The 18,400-nt window shown below is 41.7% G+C and overlaps 1 protein-coding gene across 3 annotated transcripts in view; it reads right to left on the bottom strand.

Annotated features, from left to right (window-relative positions):
- ADGRB3 (adhesion G protein-coupled receptor B3) overlaps positions 1-18,400 on the bottom strand; it is a 1,725,994-nt gene that overhangs the window by 17,482 nt on the left and 1,690,112 nt on the right. For all 3 annotated transcript variants that reach the window (XM_086926462.1, XM_086926464.1, XM_086926463.1), the window contains one exon: positions 12,628-12,732. In XM_086926462.1, the coding sequence (XP_086782588.1) occupies positions 12,628-12,732 (105 nt within the window). The remainder of the gene's footprint in view (positions 1-12,627; positions 12,733-18,400) is intronic.

Raw genomic sequence — 18,400 nt, 5'->3', positions numbered from 1 at the left:
TGCTGTACTACAGTTTATGGATTACTTCACTCAAAAAAACAGACTTCTTGTGTTACTTTCTAAGACTCAACATTAAGATGTTCTTTCTTTGACGTGTGGTATATTTGTGACCGATTGTTCTTCCAGTCGGTCAAGCGAGACCTTAGGGTAGGAAAATTGTTCATTGGTGAGAACACCCGGCTCTTCAATTATTTTCACATAACAGTGGGTTTAATATCCAATCTTCCTTAGTTCCTGATCTATTCAACAGACTAATAATATATGTTACTTATAGTGGATGTGTAAAATGGTATCTTCCATTGACATTGCTGCCTTTTTAATAATTGCACGTGCCAAAGTGGTTGTTTTCCCTACTTATTACTTTTTCACTGGTGCAGCCTATCATCTTGCCTCTGCTTGTGCTCTTCCTATGTCACCATGACCATCATATTGTACAGGCGGCCATGCTATGTGGTGTAAGAGAGGATTTCTGGCTCTCTGCCACTTTAACCCTTCTACAACTACATGGAGACTGCTCGGTTTGAGCTTCCTAACCTGTTAGAGCACCGCACCAGGTCTTCAGCACTGATGCAGAGACGGTATGCCAGGGCGGCATGGAGAGCTCCATGGCAGGAATTGTTGGCCTGCGCAACGAATGTACAACTCACCGCGTTGTTATCACTTTTTATGAGTCATTGATTTAGATAGCCAGGGTCAGTTGCTGTATCAAGTATTGTGATTTTGGACAGACAATTCTTGTTCAGTGGTAAGGTAATAAGTGGTCTAACAATTTACACTAAACAAACTTTGCATATTCACCTAGATGCAAATACACTGACCAGAGTGTAACGAGACAGCTACATAATGTAGTGCCACGACCTGTAATAGTCAAAGTTCTGACAAAGACTAAATGCCCATAAAGCATAAGAATATTGTAAGATGAGCATTTGAACTGGTCCTGTTTCATTTCAGCAAAAGATACTTCACTGATAGCACTCACAGGAGCTCAAAACTGCTGCTGATCTACTGTTTCTACTTCTGCTGAGCAAGAGAACTTGTTTTACCGTCTGCAGCCTGTGCTGGCTGTCTGAAGCTGACGCTGATTCCTCACTGTGTCGTGGTGCTGCCTCCCCCTGACTCGCTGGTGTGAGCGTGAGCTGCACTCGGCACGCTCTGCCTGCCGCTCCCAGCTGGAGTCAGAGGGGTTGAGGCCAGGGTGCAAACAGCGAGAGCACCTAGCCTGGGGGACTGCGAGGACCAGAATCCTTAGCGGAGATCACCTGGTTCCTCTTCCCCCAGGCGAACCGCCCACGGACACGCCCCCAACGAAACGTATATAGATAACATCTCGCATCCCGCGACGCGGGACGCGCGCGGGACCAAGCGCGGGGATAAGCCCGGGCAAAAGGGCGGGCCGTCTGTGGCCGTCCGGGGACGACCGAGGACGGGACGGGCCACCCCACTAACGCTCACTACAAAGAGGAAACTATTCAACTAAACTTTAGATTCATACGTGTAAAAAGCCCTCATTCCTTTACTGATCAACTGAGATAGTGTGATAAAGACAAGCCACAGCATATTAATAATACTATACATTACATCTATAAAACAGATTTCTGTCCCCAAGTATGAGGGCGCTAAAAAAACTACGCTCACGGACAATCTACATGAGGCGAATGGGGACGGACGCAGCTGTAAGAAAATCTGTAGACAAGTCACTAAAACCAGGACAAATATCAAGCACTCCTGCTATAAGTGAATACTTCTCTACCCTCTCCAAGAAAAAGTTTCTTTCCCCAAACTCTAATGATGATCAAAATAAGTTGGTTGAACCTGATCCGTTACATTTTTCTGACCAGAAATCCAACAAACAAGGTCAAATAACAATAGAGAGTAATTTGGCAAATTACTCTCCTTCGGAAGAATGTCAAAAATCTCGTCTAGTTGTGTCTCAAATAACAACTATAACACCTATAAAAAATCAGGACAACGACTTATTTTTCGACGTATCCGTAAATCATAACTCAAAGACCGAAGAAGAAAATAAAGAAATATTGCTAAGTCAAAGACATCCCCAAACCAGTTCGCCAGAAAAATCACCTAACCTTTTTTCTAATCTGACCAATCTATCAGACCCAAATTTTATAAACCAAAACTCTGGAAATACTGCCTCTCCCATATCAAAAGCACTCTTCTCACTGCAAGAAATTCTGGATTCAGTACTAACACATCTTGGACACATTTTAGCTAACTCAGACGATACTTTAGACGTACAAATAGGAATACTTAAATTCCTGGTTTAAGAAAAAAAGAAAAAAGATCTAACTAAAATCTCATCAAAACAAACCGGAGAAGTCGAATCACAACAAACAGATGAATCTCATAAAAATGGAAGTGCCACCCCAAAACAACAGGAAGCAAGCACACAAACGAACGACGTACTAATAATCAACAATAAAACTAATGGATCAAAAAACAAAGAAAAACCTCCTATCACATATTCACTTAAAAAACTGTTCAAAGAAGAACTGGAAATCAAAGCTGAGAACAATACCAAACACTATCCGATTTTTTCGAATAAAGTATCCGACAACAATCGCGATCAGATTATCGGAAAAAATAAAACTGAGCTATCGGGAGTTACGGCTGAACAGGATTTCAACCAAAGAGAACAGTCTGAAAAAAGTAATACTAGGGAAAAAGTAAAGGGGAAGAAGAAGAGAAAACCTATGAGGAGAATACAGAGGAAAAAAGGGAATAGGCTCAAATTCCAAAAATTTACTCCTGTAAACCTGGTGAACACTCCAGTAATTCAAAAAACATCATCAGAAAAACCCTTAAATCCTGAAGCAGATGAATTTTGTCCTCCGATAGAAAATAGATCTACATCGCAAAATAACATGGACATAAAAGAACCATATGACAATAATTTCCAATCATGAGGGAAATAAATCCATCCAAACACATAACTATTGAAGAGCTATTTCCTTCAGATAAGGAGCCGTTTAATCGTGGTAAAATCATCAATCTATTACAAGAAATTCCATCCTTGAATTCTCTGACCAGCAAAGAAATTGACTTAGTTCTGTTTCCAATAAAAGAAAATAACAAACTAGTACAGGTATCCTTTTATTCACCGGTCTTGCCTGGAATAATAATCAGAGAGAAGGAAATTCTTCATAAAAATGGCTATGATGTAATCTCGGTGGAAGATTTTAAAACCAACAACTCAAATAATGGTATATTTGGACAAACTCACAGAAGAAAAGAAAACAACAGTTCTAATTGGGGAGACCTAGCATCAAGTACTATGAGGAAAGATCTACTTAAAATACAAGTAATTCAAGGAGAGAGGTCAGTCTGGTCTCGGAATCCCACCTTTAACAACACTGAGAACTCAATAAAATCATGGGCATGGTTATCAGAAACCTTAAACAGCAAAAAAATGGTAAATTCACAACAACGCGAAGTTTAGCAAAGGTCTGACGTTATTGTCCTGGAACCTGGCAGGGAAAACTGATATAAAAATGAAACATGCAATAAAAAACTCCCCTGATATCATCGCCCTCCAGGAAACATGGTTAATCAATACCTTTACTCAAAGAGGATACTATGTATACGAAACATTGGCAAAAAGATCAAGAAGGGGACACGCCAAGGGTGGTCTGGCAATATTATTAAAAGAAGATCACTCTTGGTCACAGGAAATAATTAACACAAACACAGACAATCTACAATGTTTAAAAGTATCCCTTAGAACCCATGCCTCAGCCAAACTAGAAAAAATATTACTTTTCAATATCTACGCACCTCCAAGCAGTAATAATAACGATTTGCTGTTTGACCGCCTAATGGAAATTATCACTTATATAATTGATGATCAATCTCACTTGCCATACCTCATAATGGGGGACTTGAATGCTAAAATTTCTAACTGCGAGATAAAGAAATGGGCTCGTCTCCTCAAAGAGGAATCTCTGGAATCATCACTCCCTGAATTCCCAAAAGGAACTAAATCGGATAACAGGGACGCGCACTACTAGCTTTTCTCTCTGGCATTAATGGGATTATATTAAACGGTAACATCAATGGTGATATACCAGCAACATACACACGGCAAGGAAATGGAACTCCTTCAACTATTGATTACTTTATAAGCGGGATCGAAGGAAAAGAACAAATGAGTCAACTTTCGATAATATTCACTGCAGAAAGTGATCACGCTCTTTTAAACCTTTCAACCCACTGGATTGCACCGTCCTCTTTTTATAACCAGCCACTATTTCTTACAGAAAAAACTGAAGTAAACACAACTAGGCGTCGCATTTACTGGGGGACAGAAAATCTGGAATATCTGCGGCAACTAATTACTGAAACCAATATTTTGACCAACATATACTCAGATGATCCTGTAAAGAACTTTGAACATCTAACGAATAATCTCAAACAAGCTCTGCAAAGTAAGCTAGAATACCACAGACCAACAAAAAGAAAATGGAAAAACAAGAATAAAAACTGGAATCAACCAGTCGTAAAACAAATCAATAGACTGATACGCGCCCAGTATCTGGAATTCTCGTCAGTAAACAAAAAGGAAATCAATAGATTAAAGAATCAAATACGACGAGAAAAAACTAGACAGAAAAAACTGAAGCAGGACTTTAATTGGACTGAAATCCAGCTAGCAGCTAAACATAATAATCAACGTAAATATTGGTCACTGATCGCAACAATGACAGGATCCAAAAAAAAGCTGGAGGCTACACCTGTATCAGAAGAAAACTGGGACATATACCTACGTGAGCTATACAAACAGAATGAATATATTAAAAATGAAGAAGTGGGAGGAGAAAACGTGGAAACTAAAGATATTAAGATCAACAAAACGTCGGCAGTGTCAGTCTCTATGAATATCAGGAAGGCAAGGAGCACAGGTGCATCTGGCCCCGATCAGATACCGGTCAAGGTCTACCCAATTGACCATAAAGAGTGGGGAACGGTGCTCTCGCCGCTATTTAACTATGTATTCGACAGTGGTCAAATGCCAAATTCCTGGAAAGGAAGTATCATAATCCCGATTTTCAAAAAAGGAAAAAGAAACACACCGGGAAATTATAGGCAAATTGCCCTCATGGACGCTGCTGGGAAGATTTTTGCAGCAGAAATCCTGGATAGGCTGAAAAATTGGGCTTTCTCATTAGGTCTAATTCCTAAATTTCAGTCCGGATTTCGCCCACACCACTCTGTCACTGACAATGTAGCAATCTTCCAAACTATATTAGATAAGTACGCAACAGGGAAAAAACAAACTATTTACGCAGCGTTCATTGATTACTCGACAGCCTTCGATCGAGTGGATAGACCGACCCTGTGGTCAAAATTGAGAATAATGGGGATCCCGGAGCAGCTATTACATCTGATAGTGAATCTACACAGTGACACCTGGTGCCGCGTCCAAATGGGAAGTGACAAGGGCCTATCGAAGGTAATACGAACATCAAATGGCCTGAAACAAGGGTGCCTATTGGCTCCAATTTTATTCTCACTGTATTTAAGTGACCTACCTTCCCAACTGCAGCAAGGGATCTGTACTCCTCCTAAGATAGCCACCGAATATATCCATTCCCTGCTGTATGCAGACGATATAGTCATGTTTGACCTAACACCTTTCGGACTACAAAATCTTTTAGATATTTTATATAAGTACTCAAGGAAAAATTACCTAATCCCAAATACGAACAAAACAAAAGTGGTTGCCTTTTCAAATCAGAAGAAAAGGGTACGGTACGAATGGAAGCTGGGAGGTGAGAAACTAGAACAAGTAAAGGAGTATACATATCTGGGTAGAATTTTCTCACAAAACATGAGCAACATCAATCAAATCAACCACCTGAAAAGGAAAAGTGATCTGCATGCTGGGGCCTTGTCCCGTTTATATTCGGCCACTGGACATAGACATTTCTCTGCACTGATTCAAGTCTATCGAGCTAAAATCACACCAGTCCTGTCCTATGCATCGGAATATATTCCTCTAAATCAATGGTCATATATGGATTTAACAGAAGGAAGAATATTGAAAAAACTACTGAAGATTTCAACATCTACCCCAGTACAGGCATTGAGACTGGAATGTACCATCACGAGCGCATATGCTACAGCTATAGCGAGCATCATAAGGTGGGCCCATAATCTTCTTCTTTCAAAAGAAGGTACCTTAAGAAGATTGTTAAAAGTAGAGACATTCGAGAGTAGCTCTACTCATACTACCTTTACTAAAAATATGCGAGAGGCTCTACAGCTTGCAAAAGTCAATGTGGAAATTTTGTCTACGTGGTCACCGGCTCAACTCAAACTTTTTCTAAAAAACTTCACTCCCAAATTGAGCTACGAGATTGATCACTCTCATTGTAATAGACTATCGTCATACAAATTTTATGTAGCCTTGCAGGAATACAAACAACGTCAGCCTTACCTAGAGTATACTCTTCAACATGGCGCAAGGCGTGCAATTATGATGTTGCGCCTTGGAACACTTCCTGTACAAACCTTTACTTCCTCTTGGAGGCCCGACAGCTCTGCCCTTTGTACCCTTTGTCAAGGAGGCAACCAAAATTTGGAACACTTATTTTTTATATGCCCTAATGCAGAAATTGTAAATGCAAGGTCAACATGTCTTAAGCCTATCTACCGGTCCTGCAGGATCACTAGCTCACAAGACTTTTTATCACTATGTAAAAGCCCCCCTAATGAATTCGTTTGTTACAGAATTTTTAAGTTTTTGAAAATCTCATTGAAAATGTATTAATATGGAATGTATAAATGTATATTTTATTTGTGGTCCTCGTAAGAGTACCGTAACAAAAATAAAAAACTTTGAACTTTGAACTTTGGGATAGCACTGCTTCCAAAATAGTTACTTGATTTACATGAAGACGAGAGGAGGGCCAGGGAAGCCCCGTATGCCCATGTCAGCAGTTCTGTCGCCCTCCATTAGCAGGAAGTTAGTGCTTCCTTATTTTCTCATGGTAATTGGTGCATGTGTCGCTCTTGGGTCAGAGGTTCAGGAAACATAAATTAGAGTAATTGCTGTCGCTGTGGAAAGCCTAGCCCCCCTGACATGCTATAAATGCCGCAGCCTTAGCACGAGGGCCATGGGTCTTATCTGGCTTCAAGAGATAATCGCTGCATGTGTCTATGTGGCACATTTATTACAGAGCTGCAGATCTGAATATATGGGGCCATACATCATTTTCATTAAAAGTAATCCTCTTCCCCATGCTGCCATTATTAATTAGACTCACGCAGAGAGTCGTTTCTTCCCAGCTCTGCTAAAACAATTAGGCCAAGATCAGTTGTGGATGAACGAGGTGATGATTTCTCCAGGGATAAATATGTAGGGCTCTTTCAGAGGCGAATGGCAGCACTGCAGGGACATGGTGTTCTTTCTGGCGCGCGCTAGTTGTGGGTGGACCGAGATGTGTTGATTTGCAGCTAAGGACGTGACTGTCACAGGCATAATAGGATGCCAGCTTGTTTGTTTGTTATAACGGAGAAAATAAACTCCTTTCACCCACTCCATTTACTTTGTCCTTGGCTGGTTGTATCCTTTGCAGGTGCAGGAGGCTTCACGCTTCTTTAAGATCACGCAGAACAATGTGCACTTGATAGAAAAGAAACCAAAGCAGAGAGCAGACAGGGACCAAGAACCCACACTTCTCAACCTGCCCGAAGGCCTACCACTCACTCCTAACATACAGTCATTAGGTCTTGAGAGGGGCGAGTAGTCCACATTTGGATTCAGTATTAGTGTATTTACAATGCTGTTCAAGAACTCCGAATTTTGATCTTCCTGCAACATGTCCCAAGACCCTTACTTTGGGACAAGGTGAATGGTTAGTGAGTGAAGAATTCATACGGCTTATTTTGCACTCATCGTTGTCTCTCTGACGTCAATAATCATGAGCTTAGGCTCTTCGTTCTGGGTCACCAAGAGGGTAGTCTTCCTGTAGTGGAAGATTCGTCTATGCTGAGGAGTTCTGGTGATCTTGAGATAAATGTTACACCAAAGAGAAACGGGGTGCCATTTAAATCCAGAGAAACAGGATGTCAGTTAGATCCAGGTGGGTGCCCCCTCCCCATGCCACGATAGTAGAGGCCCTGTCAGACCTCTCTGTGGCAAACATGCATCAATCGGAGTGGCTTAGATGAACGCCGATTCGTCAGTCATATCATTTGCTTTGCAGAAACAAACACCAAAAGAAGCAGTTTGTTTCTGGAAAGAAAAAGAAATTGCCCATGACTCACAGGGAGTTTCCTTCCCACACATCAGGGGCATTTCTTACTTTTCCTGCCTGCGTCTGTCATGCCTTGCCTGGTGGTCTTGGGAAGGAAGAAACAATAATGGATGCCTTGCCCTTAATAGGGCTGGACATCCACTATTGTGACCTCGGGGTCCAGTCCAGTGGCAGGTGATCAGGTCAATGAGGACTTTTCCTCGGTGGAGGCTCTGCCATCACAAACATAACAGTTCCTTCACTGTGAAATAAGTTGGGAAACTCTGCGTTGGAGGGACAGGGGCTCCACACTTTACGGTGATATTCTTACTCCACCAAACCCTACGTAAGTGACCCTACAGTCTCTTCTGAAGAATTTAGAAACATGGTTAATCATAGGTTAATAACCATCTGTTTAAAAGGTGGCATCTTTTTCCAGAATCATTTTCTTTATTTTCAGTCATGATTTTCTTTATTTGGAATGCCTATCTCTGCACAACTGCTTAACATGTCCATATGACTAGACCAGGTCTGTAAGAATGGGAAGCCCTTTTAATACCAGCTCAGACAGATAGCCAGTGTCAGTGTACATTTTATTTTGGATGTCTATCGACCAGCTTATGAAGCACTATCTGTACACACCACTTAGAGGGAAATGCATTACTTCTCTGGGAAAGAAATTATAGCTCTGCTATGGTCAAGGGCTCTCAGGTATGATTTGTTGTAACATGTGGTGTGACCCATTCCTGAAGCACCTGACACACTGTCATATGCATGTGAAATGGTATAGGGATATACTGACCCTATTGATCATTGATTCAAGTCATCTCTTGTTTCCTGGGGCTTAGATGCTAGAAGGATAATCTGTAAGTACAAGCAATCATGCAGATATTTTCTTTGAAACTAAAAGAAACCTAAAAACCTAAACGAAATTTCAATTCCAGGCATTTATGTGAGCAGCTGCCATCAGTTTCTGCATATGCCATCTAAGTCATGGTCTAAAATGTATATGTACTAGTCAGTTGCACCCAAAATAGGTTAAGCGACTGTGGTGAAGAGAGACAGTCAACCAATCCCCGCACACGTTCCTGCCATACTTGACAACATGGAGCATAGATGGCATTTCCTTAAATCTTACATCAGAATTCCCATCTCCAAAGGCAGCCATCCAGCTCCACTATGGACAGGCGGAGAAGGAGGATAATGCTGGGGTGAGGGTGTGCGCAACCTTTTTAACAAGATGACACATGTTTCCACCAACCATTTACAGGGGCCCACCTTTCAAACTCAAATAAAAATCTAAACTATTCTTCCGCCCCGCCATGGCCTGACTGCCCTGGTAATTGACAGCTAAGCTTTCTGGTAGCCATTGTTGAATAATGGAAGAGTGGTCGTGGAATTTAGCCTGGATAGAGGTACTGCCTCCACCCAAGTCTGAAATGCAGAGTTAGGCCCTCGTAGAGGATTATGGGTGGTTCACTAGGCCAGCAGAGGGATGTCCTTTGCTGAATTGGTAGAAAACCATCCGCTAAACTATTCAAGCTCCACCAGGCAGGTTGGGAGCTCTGTGCCTTCAACTAAACCTTTGCCAACAGCTTTTTAGCCAAAGGTACTGCAGCTTTGATGAGAGGATTCCATCTTAATAGGCCTACTCAGTACAACATATTTATTGTGAAGACCAAAGAAATGTCCATGGCAACCTGGGAGTTTTCTCTCTGTGTCAGAAGGGGTACTTTTTTTTCCATGTACGGGACCATCAACCTTTCCCTGGTGATCCCGAAAAGGAAACGTGTGCCAGAGTGACCACCTTAAATAGGGTGCTTGCTCTGTCACACATTTATTGAGGATATCCAGTGCGAGCTGTTGTTCAAAAGTTTCAGCCAGCAGACGCTGTAAAGGTTTCTCTTGGCGGAGCCACTAAAGGCTCCCCCTGAGAAACATGGCACTTTCCTTAACTTTACATAAAGGAACAGAGAAGAAGAACCTTGAGTTTGGTGGATGACAGACCCACTCATCCAACAAACTCTCAATGAAGCCCTGAGTGTATTATAGGAGCCACTGCTCTCTTATTATTGCTATTGACTGCCAGAATTTGGACCGAGGGGGGTTTGGGTAGGCTCCCATTTATGTATTTAGGCATTGCACTTCAGAATGGGAACTGACTCAGACTAACACTGGCAAAATATTTTATCTCCGTGCACTCTGTGTCAACAAGTTTTATATAAAGTTTCAACAAGCTCCTTTATGTTGCTGCATCCGTTGCACTGTGTCCACAGTGCCTCAAATCAAATCCTCAACAATATGGGTCTGGTGCATTCGACCCTTGGATGAGCGCAATTCTCAAATGAAACACTAGGTTTCTACACGTTTTTCTCTACGCTCAAAAACAAATCTTTTACTCAATTTCGCAACGTTGAAACAATAAATGTATTCATACATCCATTACTTCATGGTAAGAATTTCAAAGTATGCTGTGTAATCCAACAGTTTTATGGAACCCAATGCATTTCGGGTCTAAAAAGAGACCCTTCCTTAGGGGTCTGCAACAAAAAGGTACATGACACAAGATCAGCCTCACTTTAAACAGAACATATATTAAAACAAAAATAATACGCTGTTCAGGATAAGCCAATAATGTCCTACAATAGCGATCTAAGTAAAGCAACCAACTTCCGCCTATCCAGGTTTGCGCGGTGGATCTAAAGTTTAATGTCCTCCTAGGTCATGAGGACAAGGTTTTACATGAGGTGCACAAGTCGATTTAAGGTATACACGTGATCGGGGCTGATTCTCACAGATTACGTGTTGATTTTAACCAATCGTGAATGTTGTAATATGTTACAGTATTACTAAAAAAGCGCGTAATAGCATGTTATTGAACGTAGAGACGCACACCTTAAATCGACTCATGCACCTCATGTAAAACCTTGTCCTCATGACCTAGGAGGACATTAAACTTTAGATCCACCGCACAAACCTGGACAGGCGGAAGTTGTTTGCTTTACTCAGATCGCTATTGTAGGACATTATTGGCTTATCCTGAACAGCGTATTATTTTTGTTTTAATATATGTTCTGTTTAATGTGAGGCTGATCTTGTGTCATGTACCTTTTTTGCAAACCCCTGAGGAAGGGTCTCTCTTTAGACCCGAAATGCATTGGGTTTCATAAAACTGTTGAATTACACAGCATACTTTGAAATTCTTACCATGAAGTAATGGATGTATGAATACATTTATCGTTTCAACGTTGAGAAATTGAGTAAACGACTTGTTTTTGAGCGCAGAGAAAAACGTGTAGAAACCTAGTGTTTCATTTGAGAATTGCGCTCATCCAGGGGTCAGATGCACCAGACCCATATTGTTGAGGATCAGACTAACACTGTAACATTAAGGCACACATTTAGGCATCTGTGCAATTCAAAGCAAGCATGAAAAGCTACTGCAGATAATGTGAAATTCCAGGTTCATTAATTTGAAAGGGTTCTTGTAAAATATGCAGTGTTGCTACAACTAACAAATAACCAGGGCGACGTGATACCTGGACCTTAGATTTTTAACATTTAAACAAACCACTTTTGCAGTTTTTAGGTCGAAGCCTAACAGATAATGCAGCTGTCTTTTTTGAAAACAACATCTTGGAGACAATCGGAAAGCTTCCCTTGAAATCCATTCCGCCCGTGGCGGTTCATCGAGGGAGTGCTGCAGGGGCGTGTGGCAGGTCGGGGGGAGGGGCAGGTTTGGGGGTAGTAAACTCCGGCATAAGGCCAAAGGGAGTTAAGTAAATAAATAAATAAAACGAATTACATTGCGTTCGCTGCAACGCCAAATGGCAATGCAGCATGCGCAATGTAATTTGTTTTATCTCTTTACTTAACTTCCTTCAGCCGCATACCGGAGTTTACTAACCCCCCACCCCCGCCTCACTGCACCGCAGCACTCCCTCGAGGAGCCGCCACTGCATTCCGCCCATTGCTTGCCATTGGTTTTGTGGTTTGTAACTCAAATTTTCTTTCTTTCTTTCTTTCTTTCTTTCTTCTTTATTTGTTTTAGGCTGCCCAGCTTGAGTTTGTCCCCTCCGTCGCCCATATTGTAATGACTGTATCCTTTCGAGTTTCCCTTTCTGTAAAAAGGCCTTTAAATATTGTTCTTATCTTGTTAATATTGTACAGTTGTTCCTGTTTTGTGGTGCCGCTCTCTAACTGCAGAAGGCACAGAAGAATTTTCTAAAAAAAGGCTCTTTGAAATAAGTTGCACTTGAATAAAGTTTGTTATCTATTTCTTAAATTTGTACATGTTTTCGGCCTTTGATATGAACACAACATCCTCAAAGTGTTAAACAAACAGAACGATTCATTTACCATATCATATACATACCATACTTCCTGTATTTGGTATATCCCGAAATCTATCCAAAGTCTGAAATTTCTGATTTAATTCTTGGAACAGCTCCATATGCCTCTTCCTTGTATGCATGACCTTCTGCAAAATGAAGCATAATTGCGCATTTTTAGAGACAAATAAGGTAAATGTCTTTGTAAAACAGCCCCTCCCGACCATGGCACAGTATCTTTCATTTCCCCGCATCTCGCAGGCAGTGCAAACTTAAATTGATTGCAATCTATTTAAGTGTCAAACGTACATCTTGTAAAAGAATGTGTGATGTTCTTTTATTGATTTATCACACCTGCAATTACAAATGTATACAAGTTAAATAATCGTGATGACTGTGATAATCAACACTGTTTCTGAAAGTTTCCACATTTTAAGCACCCAAAGAAGAAATGAATGGGCCACTTGCAACGCTGCTACCAGTTCTTCATTAGCATTTATGTTACAGAAACATGCTTCATTCGAAGCGACAGTGAATATGAGGTAGCCTAAGCTGACAAAGGACATTGGAGTTGTATCAATGTATTTTCGCTCAAGATTTAACATCTACCTGAGAAAAACTGTTTTTAAGACAAGAAATAGAAGACAGGTGGAAGCAGTGAGATGGATGTCGGCTTATGGAAATTAGACTTTCACAGGAATACAAAGAAAGAGTAAAAAACATAGGGGCAATGGAAAAAAGTGACGTATCGGTGGCGCAAGGGGCTTGTAAATAAACCTCATAATGTGCATGTGCACATCTACCCCACCCCAGTCCTAAGGCTGTGGGGTTTTATGTGGATGACCTTCCTTAGTAGCAGGGTTAATGCACCTGGAAAAGTATGATACGCTTCTGTGGGTCTCAGATGTCTAGGTCTAAATAGATTTCCTCTTCCTATATGCCTGAGTTTTGGGAACCAGTAACAGTTAGCATATTTAATGATTGCAGGATTTATGTAGCATGAACCAGGTCTCCAGAGGTGTATAAGCACCAAAGGTGAATGGAATCCAAAGCCACATACATTCAGGGGAACATTTTCAAAAAACAGAAAGAGTATCATACACGTAACATGGTAATGCAGTACATGACAAAGGCCAATGAGGTAATCTTATATGGATGTCTCTGAAGTAAAAGATTGAAGGTTTTTCAAATAATAACACGGCAGATAGAACAAAACTGAAGGTAGGCTGAGTCACCCAGTGGCTAGTGTTTTACCCACTATGCTTAAAAGCAAGCATTAGCAAAGCCAATAGGTCTCCCCTATAAGAGCCCATTATTTGTAGCTATGCTATACAGCATCGCAGCTACTACGTAGCATGGCTAAACATATATACTTTTTTAAAGCGCGATTACGAGGCCTGCGCTAAAGCAAAAGCACATTAACACTGGCTGCATTATAGTGTTTTTAAATTATTTTAACAGTGAGCTCTCCATTCCCTCTCTCCTGCCCTCTCCCACACTCTTGTCCTTCTCTATCTATGTGGCCAAATCCTCAAACCCACTAGGGAGTACGCCTGAGTGGTCCTGAGGGGCTGGGGCAACAACATCGACAACAGAAAAGAAATGTATGGAGCTCAGAGGGGGAGACGTACACAAGGGCGGCAGCTTAAGAGTGCTTAAGCAACATGGTGTGAGAGACTCCAAACCCATTCCCCCTTAGGCGGGAAGTAGGTTGAGGGACGAGGCAATCTTGGGGTAGAGGACAGGCAAGAGGGAATGGTGGAGCACACAACCTACGGAGGGGGTGCAGGAAAGGCATGGGTAAGCACGTAAACAACATAGAGTGGGCAGGAAGGGCTGTGGCAAGCCCACAGACAGTGGCGGGTGCACAGAAATGACTGGGGCAAGCACATGAATGATAGAGTGTGAATAGGAGGGACTAGGGCAAGGACGCGGACAAAAGAGGGTGGGCTGGAGGCGCTGGAGAAAGCTAACAAACAATGGGAGGAAGGCAGTAGCGGCTTGGCCAAGCACACAGACAATGCAGGTTGAGTCTGACGGCCCGAGCAAACACACAGGATCAACAGAAGGGGCAGGAAGGGAATTGGGAGGGATACAGGGGGTGAGCAGTAAACAAGGGTAACAGCTGGAAAACATATCCACGCTCATAAAGTGCTTAAATGAAAAAAGTACCATCTGATAAAGCAATCAGTGGAAGGACGCAGTAATGTTTCAATGCTCCAGGGGAACGGCAAACACAAGAAAATGAAGGAAAACCTAGGGAAGCTGGCGAATAAGAAGTAAACAAATGAAAGTGTGAAAGTGGCAATATAGGCAACCTATGGTAAGCAATGGGTGGCCTCTTAGCCCACTATACGCTATCAAAGGGTCTTGCAAGAGACCTAAGAAGGTCAATTGTCTTTCAGACCAAGTAGTTACAAATGACTGCTGATTTGAGAAAGAAAAGTTTTTTATGTATTGAAAGGGCTTGGAATGACAGTCTCAGATGTTTTAGCTGTGGGCTCTATGTAGGTGGGAAAAGGAGTTTAGGTTCAGGAGCTGAGCAGGTGCTTGGGTAGTGTGAGGAGTCTGCGCTTTTATTTCTAACTTTTGGCCAATTGGCTTGTCTTTTTATGGAGGGTGTAGAAATCGGTTATGTTATGAGAGCCTTCCTTCAAGTAAACTTCTGAATCAGGAATGAAGCAGCACTCCTTGCTTCCTTGGCAAGGGTGTTCTAGCCTTACTAACTAGCCAGGCACAAGAGTTGTACCTTCCTGATCTAAATAGCATCCACCAAGACAGACTCCGAAAATGCTGCTGAAAATCTCCACCACTGCAAGGTTTTACACCATGAAATAAACTTCCAACATACACCTCAAAAGTATAGGAGATCCACTAAGATTTTGCACAGATCAGTAAAGATTCCGCGACTTTACATAAGACTGGGTAAGGGACCTGACAATATATGTCACACAGCTCTAAGTCCATGGCCCATATTGGCCAGAGAGCTATCTGACCAGTATTCTCCGTCTTCTGTTGTTCAAATGCCTAAATTCAGTTTGAGCATCTGCTGTCCACAGGGTGTCAAAAGCTTTACCATAGTCTCAGGATACAGTAGCTTACTTATGGCCAGGAATACTACTTTCATATTAAATATTGACAGAGACTTAATTGATCCTGTGCAGACTATTATAGATTTCACACCCATCATGCCCCTTGTTTTAAAATCTAGGTTGCGGCGTAAACATTATCGGCGAAATCTTGTCCCTTTCCCAGGCTCATACGTGTGCGTAAGCAGCAGCCATTTTGAGTACCAGGGCCTCTCTGCCCACTGCCGATAGCCAATGCGTCTCTCTCTGACCTCGCAAGCATCCCCGCGCACTGACAGCCCCCGCTCTCACATGCTTGGGCCATAAGCCACCCCCTTCAGCGCACCCTGCCTCGGAAGCCACATCCCGTACCCGGCTAACACCTCCCTCCATCCCTTTCATGATCACACATCCTTTAATGAACCCCTTCCTCGTGCCCGATTGTCCGACCCGATCCCAGGCCATCACCTAGTCCTGCGGATGCAGTTTATTGCCCCCTACTGTAAGAAGTTGCCCCTCTTCAAAGGAGCTGCGATTGATCAAAGCTCCGACCCCATGAGATCCGATCAGCCTCACACATTCGGGGAACCGGCGGAATGTCCAGCTGCGTGACAGTTATCACCTACTGAGATCGGGGTGGGGACTTCTACTGTAGATATGTGTGGGAACGGGCCTGAAGCGGGGATTCCGAGGATGTCTTTCCGTACTTCAAAGTATTTACAAGAATGTGCCACATGTAATAAACTGCAATAAAGACCATAAACCTGTGTATAAGAGGCCAGGCCTCAGAGATGCGGTTAGAGCACCTCAAGACGATACCCTGTTTGTCTGATCTGATGTGTTCTGCTCCGACGGAATAAACTTCTGTTTCCTGCCTTCCAGTCTCCAGCGCCTGCCTCTTTGTTTGATAATTATCGAGTGGTATGAGAGGCGACTAACGCCGGGCAATACTTAAAGGTTATCGATTGAATCTTCCCCCTTTTACACTTGCTTCTTAGACCAACCAGGCATAATGAGATCATTTAAGAAGTGTGTAACACTTTGAAAACAGCCTAAATAAATACTTTTAATTCACTAACAACATGAATACTGGTAGATTATTGTCGAGCGATTTTGGTATTTAATATTTCAATAATTGCTATTCATGAGATACGTTTATATTAAGTAGATATAAAGGCATGCTAGTTTTAATATTGGTTGGCCAGACTGAAGACATGTCTTGTGCAGCCTGTGAAGCACTCAGAGAACAGCTATGCTTGATAAAAATGAACCACACAACGGACCACTTCACACCAGGGTTTGGAAAGTTAGTATTATGTTATTAGGTGCATGTATGGGAGCTGAGCAAATGGCCTAAGCACAGCTGTTTGCGTCAACTTCTTTATTTCAATTCCTAAGTAACTATTAATAATTAGTAAAACTGAATTATTTCTAGAAATACAAGAGTAAGAAATACTTGTGGTATAGTCACTACTATCCTTCTAGCCGTATCCTTCCCCCTTTACAAAGAAATATCTCAATAATCCTGTTTTGAATATATGACTTAATGGTAATTGACGTTATGTTTGAGACTATTCTAACAACACAGATTATAGTAATAACTAAGTTCTTCATAGTTTTAAACAGCGTTATATTACATTTACTTCATTAATGTGGCAAAATGTCAGTATGCCAACCACCAAGATGACACATTTGTGGAATAGAAACTCCGAGACAGTAAGATCATTTGGTGGGTGTAGTATTTGCTTCTAAAGTCAGCGCGCAACATCCAGTTATAGGTTTGCATCCCTGCATGACCAATTCACCAAACCTTTCATCCTTCCAATGCAAACTTTCAAGGTTTGAAGGCTGTTGTATCTTGTATCTTCCTGCTGCTCAGCTTGTATGCATGAGATGTGGAATGTTGGATGTATGGAATGCTAGTGTGTTATGAATGTCAGTTGGGTGAGGGTATCTTACTTGTCCTATGTTTAAATTTATAGAATCTACTGATCAATTGTACTTGACATTTTGTCAATGTTTTATTTGATTCTTTTAAATTTCCCAACGAAGGGAGATATGTTGTATCTTGTATCTTCCTACTGCTCAGCTTGTATGCATGAGATGTGGAATGTTGGATGTATGGAAAGTTAGTGTGTTATGAATGTCAGTTGGGTGAGGGCTGAGCAGCAGGACAGCTGCTCCTGATGGGGTTAACATTATAACTTATTACTTATCATCTTAATTCAATAAAGTAACTTGCTTAATCAACAAGGAAGATCCAGCTTCTTATTGATTACATCAAAGGCATATCAGAATGCAGGAGGGCTGAAAGAATTTAAAACAGTAACTTCTAACCTTAAACTCTTTTAAAAGCAAACTCTAAATAGCAACAAAGATTTCTGTAATGAAAGAGGCTACGGTTAGAGCAATATGGTGGCTATCGTCCTATGGCCAGTTAATGCATTGGATATAATCTCCTAATTGGCTCTGAAATACGTATGGCTTTGAATCATGAACTTGCCCGAAAGGGCTTATAAATGGCCCAATTTGTCTCTATTTTGACCGTTAAAGCAATGCATCTGGAAATGCTATTCAAAATCTAATCTGTGGAACAAGATAACTGTGTAAATATTTGTGGATTGTCTCACCTCCTCTGTTCTAACATAGCAGACCCACATAGGACATGAAACCCTATTCAACGAGCACTCTAACGCCAAGCAGCACAGTTCTTCGTCTGACTCTTCCACTGTCAGATTCCTTGATAATA

Source organism: Lissotriton vulgaris, chromosome 6 (assembly GCF_964263255.1).
Source record: "Lissotriton vulgaris chromosome 6, aLisVul1.2, whole genome shotgun sequence".
NCBI lineage: Eukaryota > Metazoa > Chordata > Amphibia > Caudata > Salamandridae > Lissotriton > Lissotriton vulgaris.
Note: the sequence above shows the minus strand (reverse complement) of the source record. Positions and strands in the feature narration are given on the sequence as shown.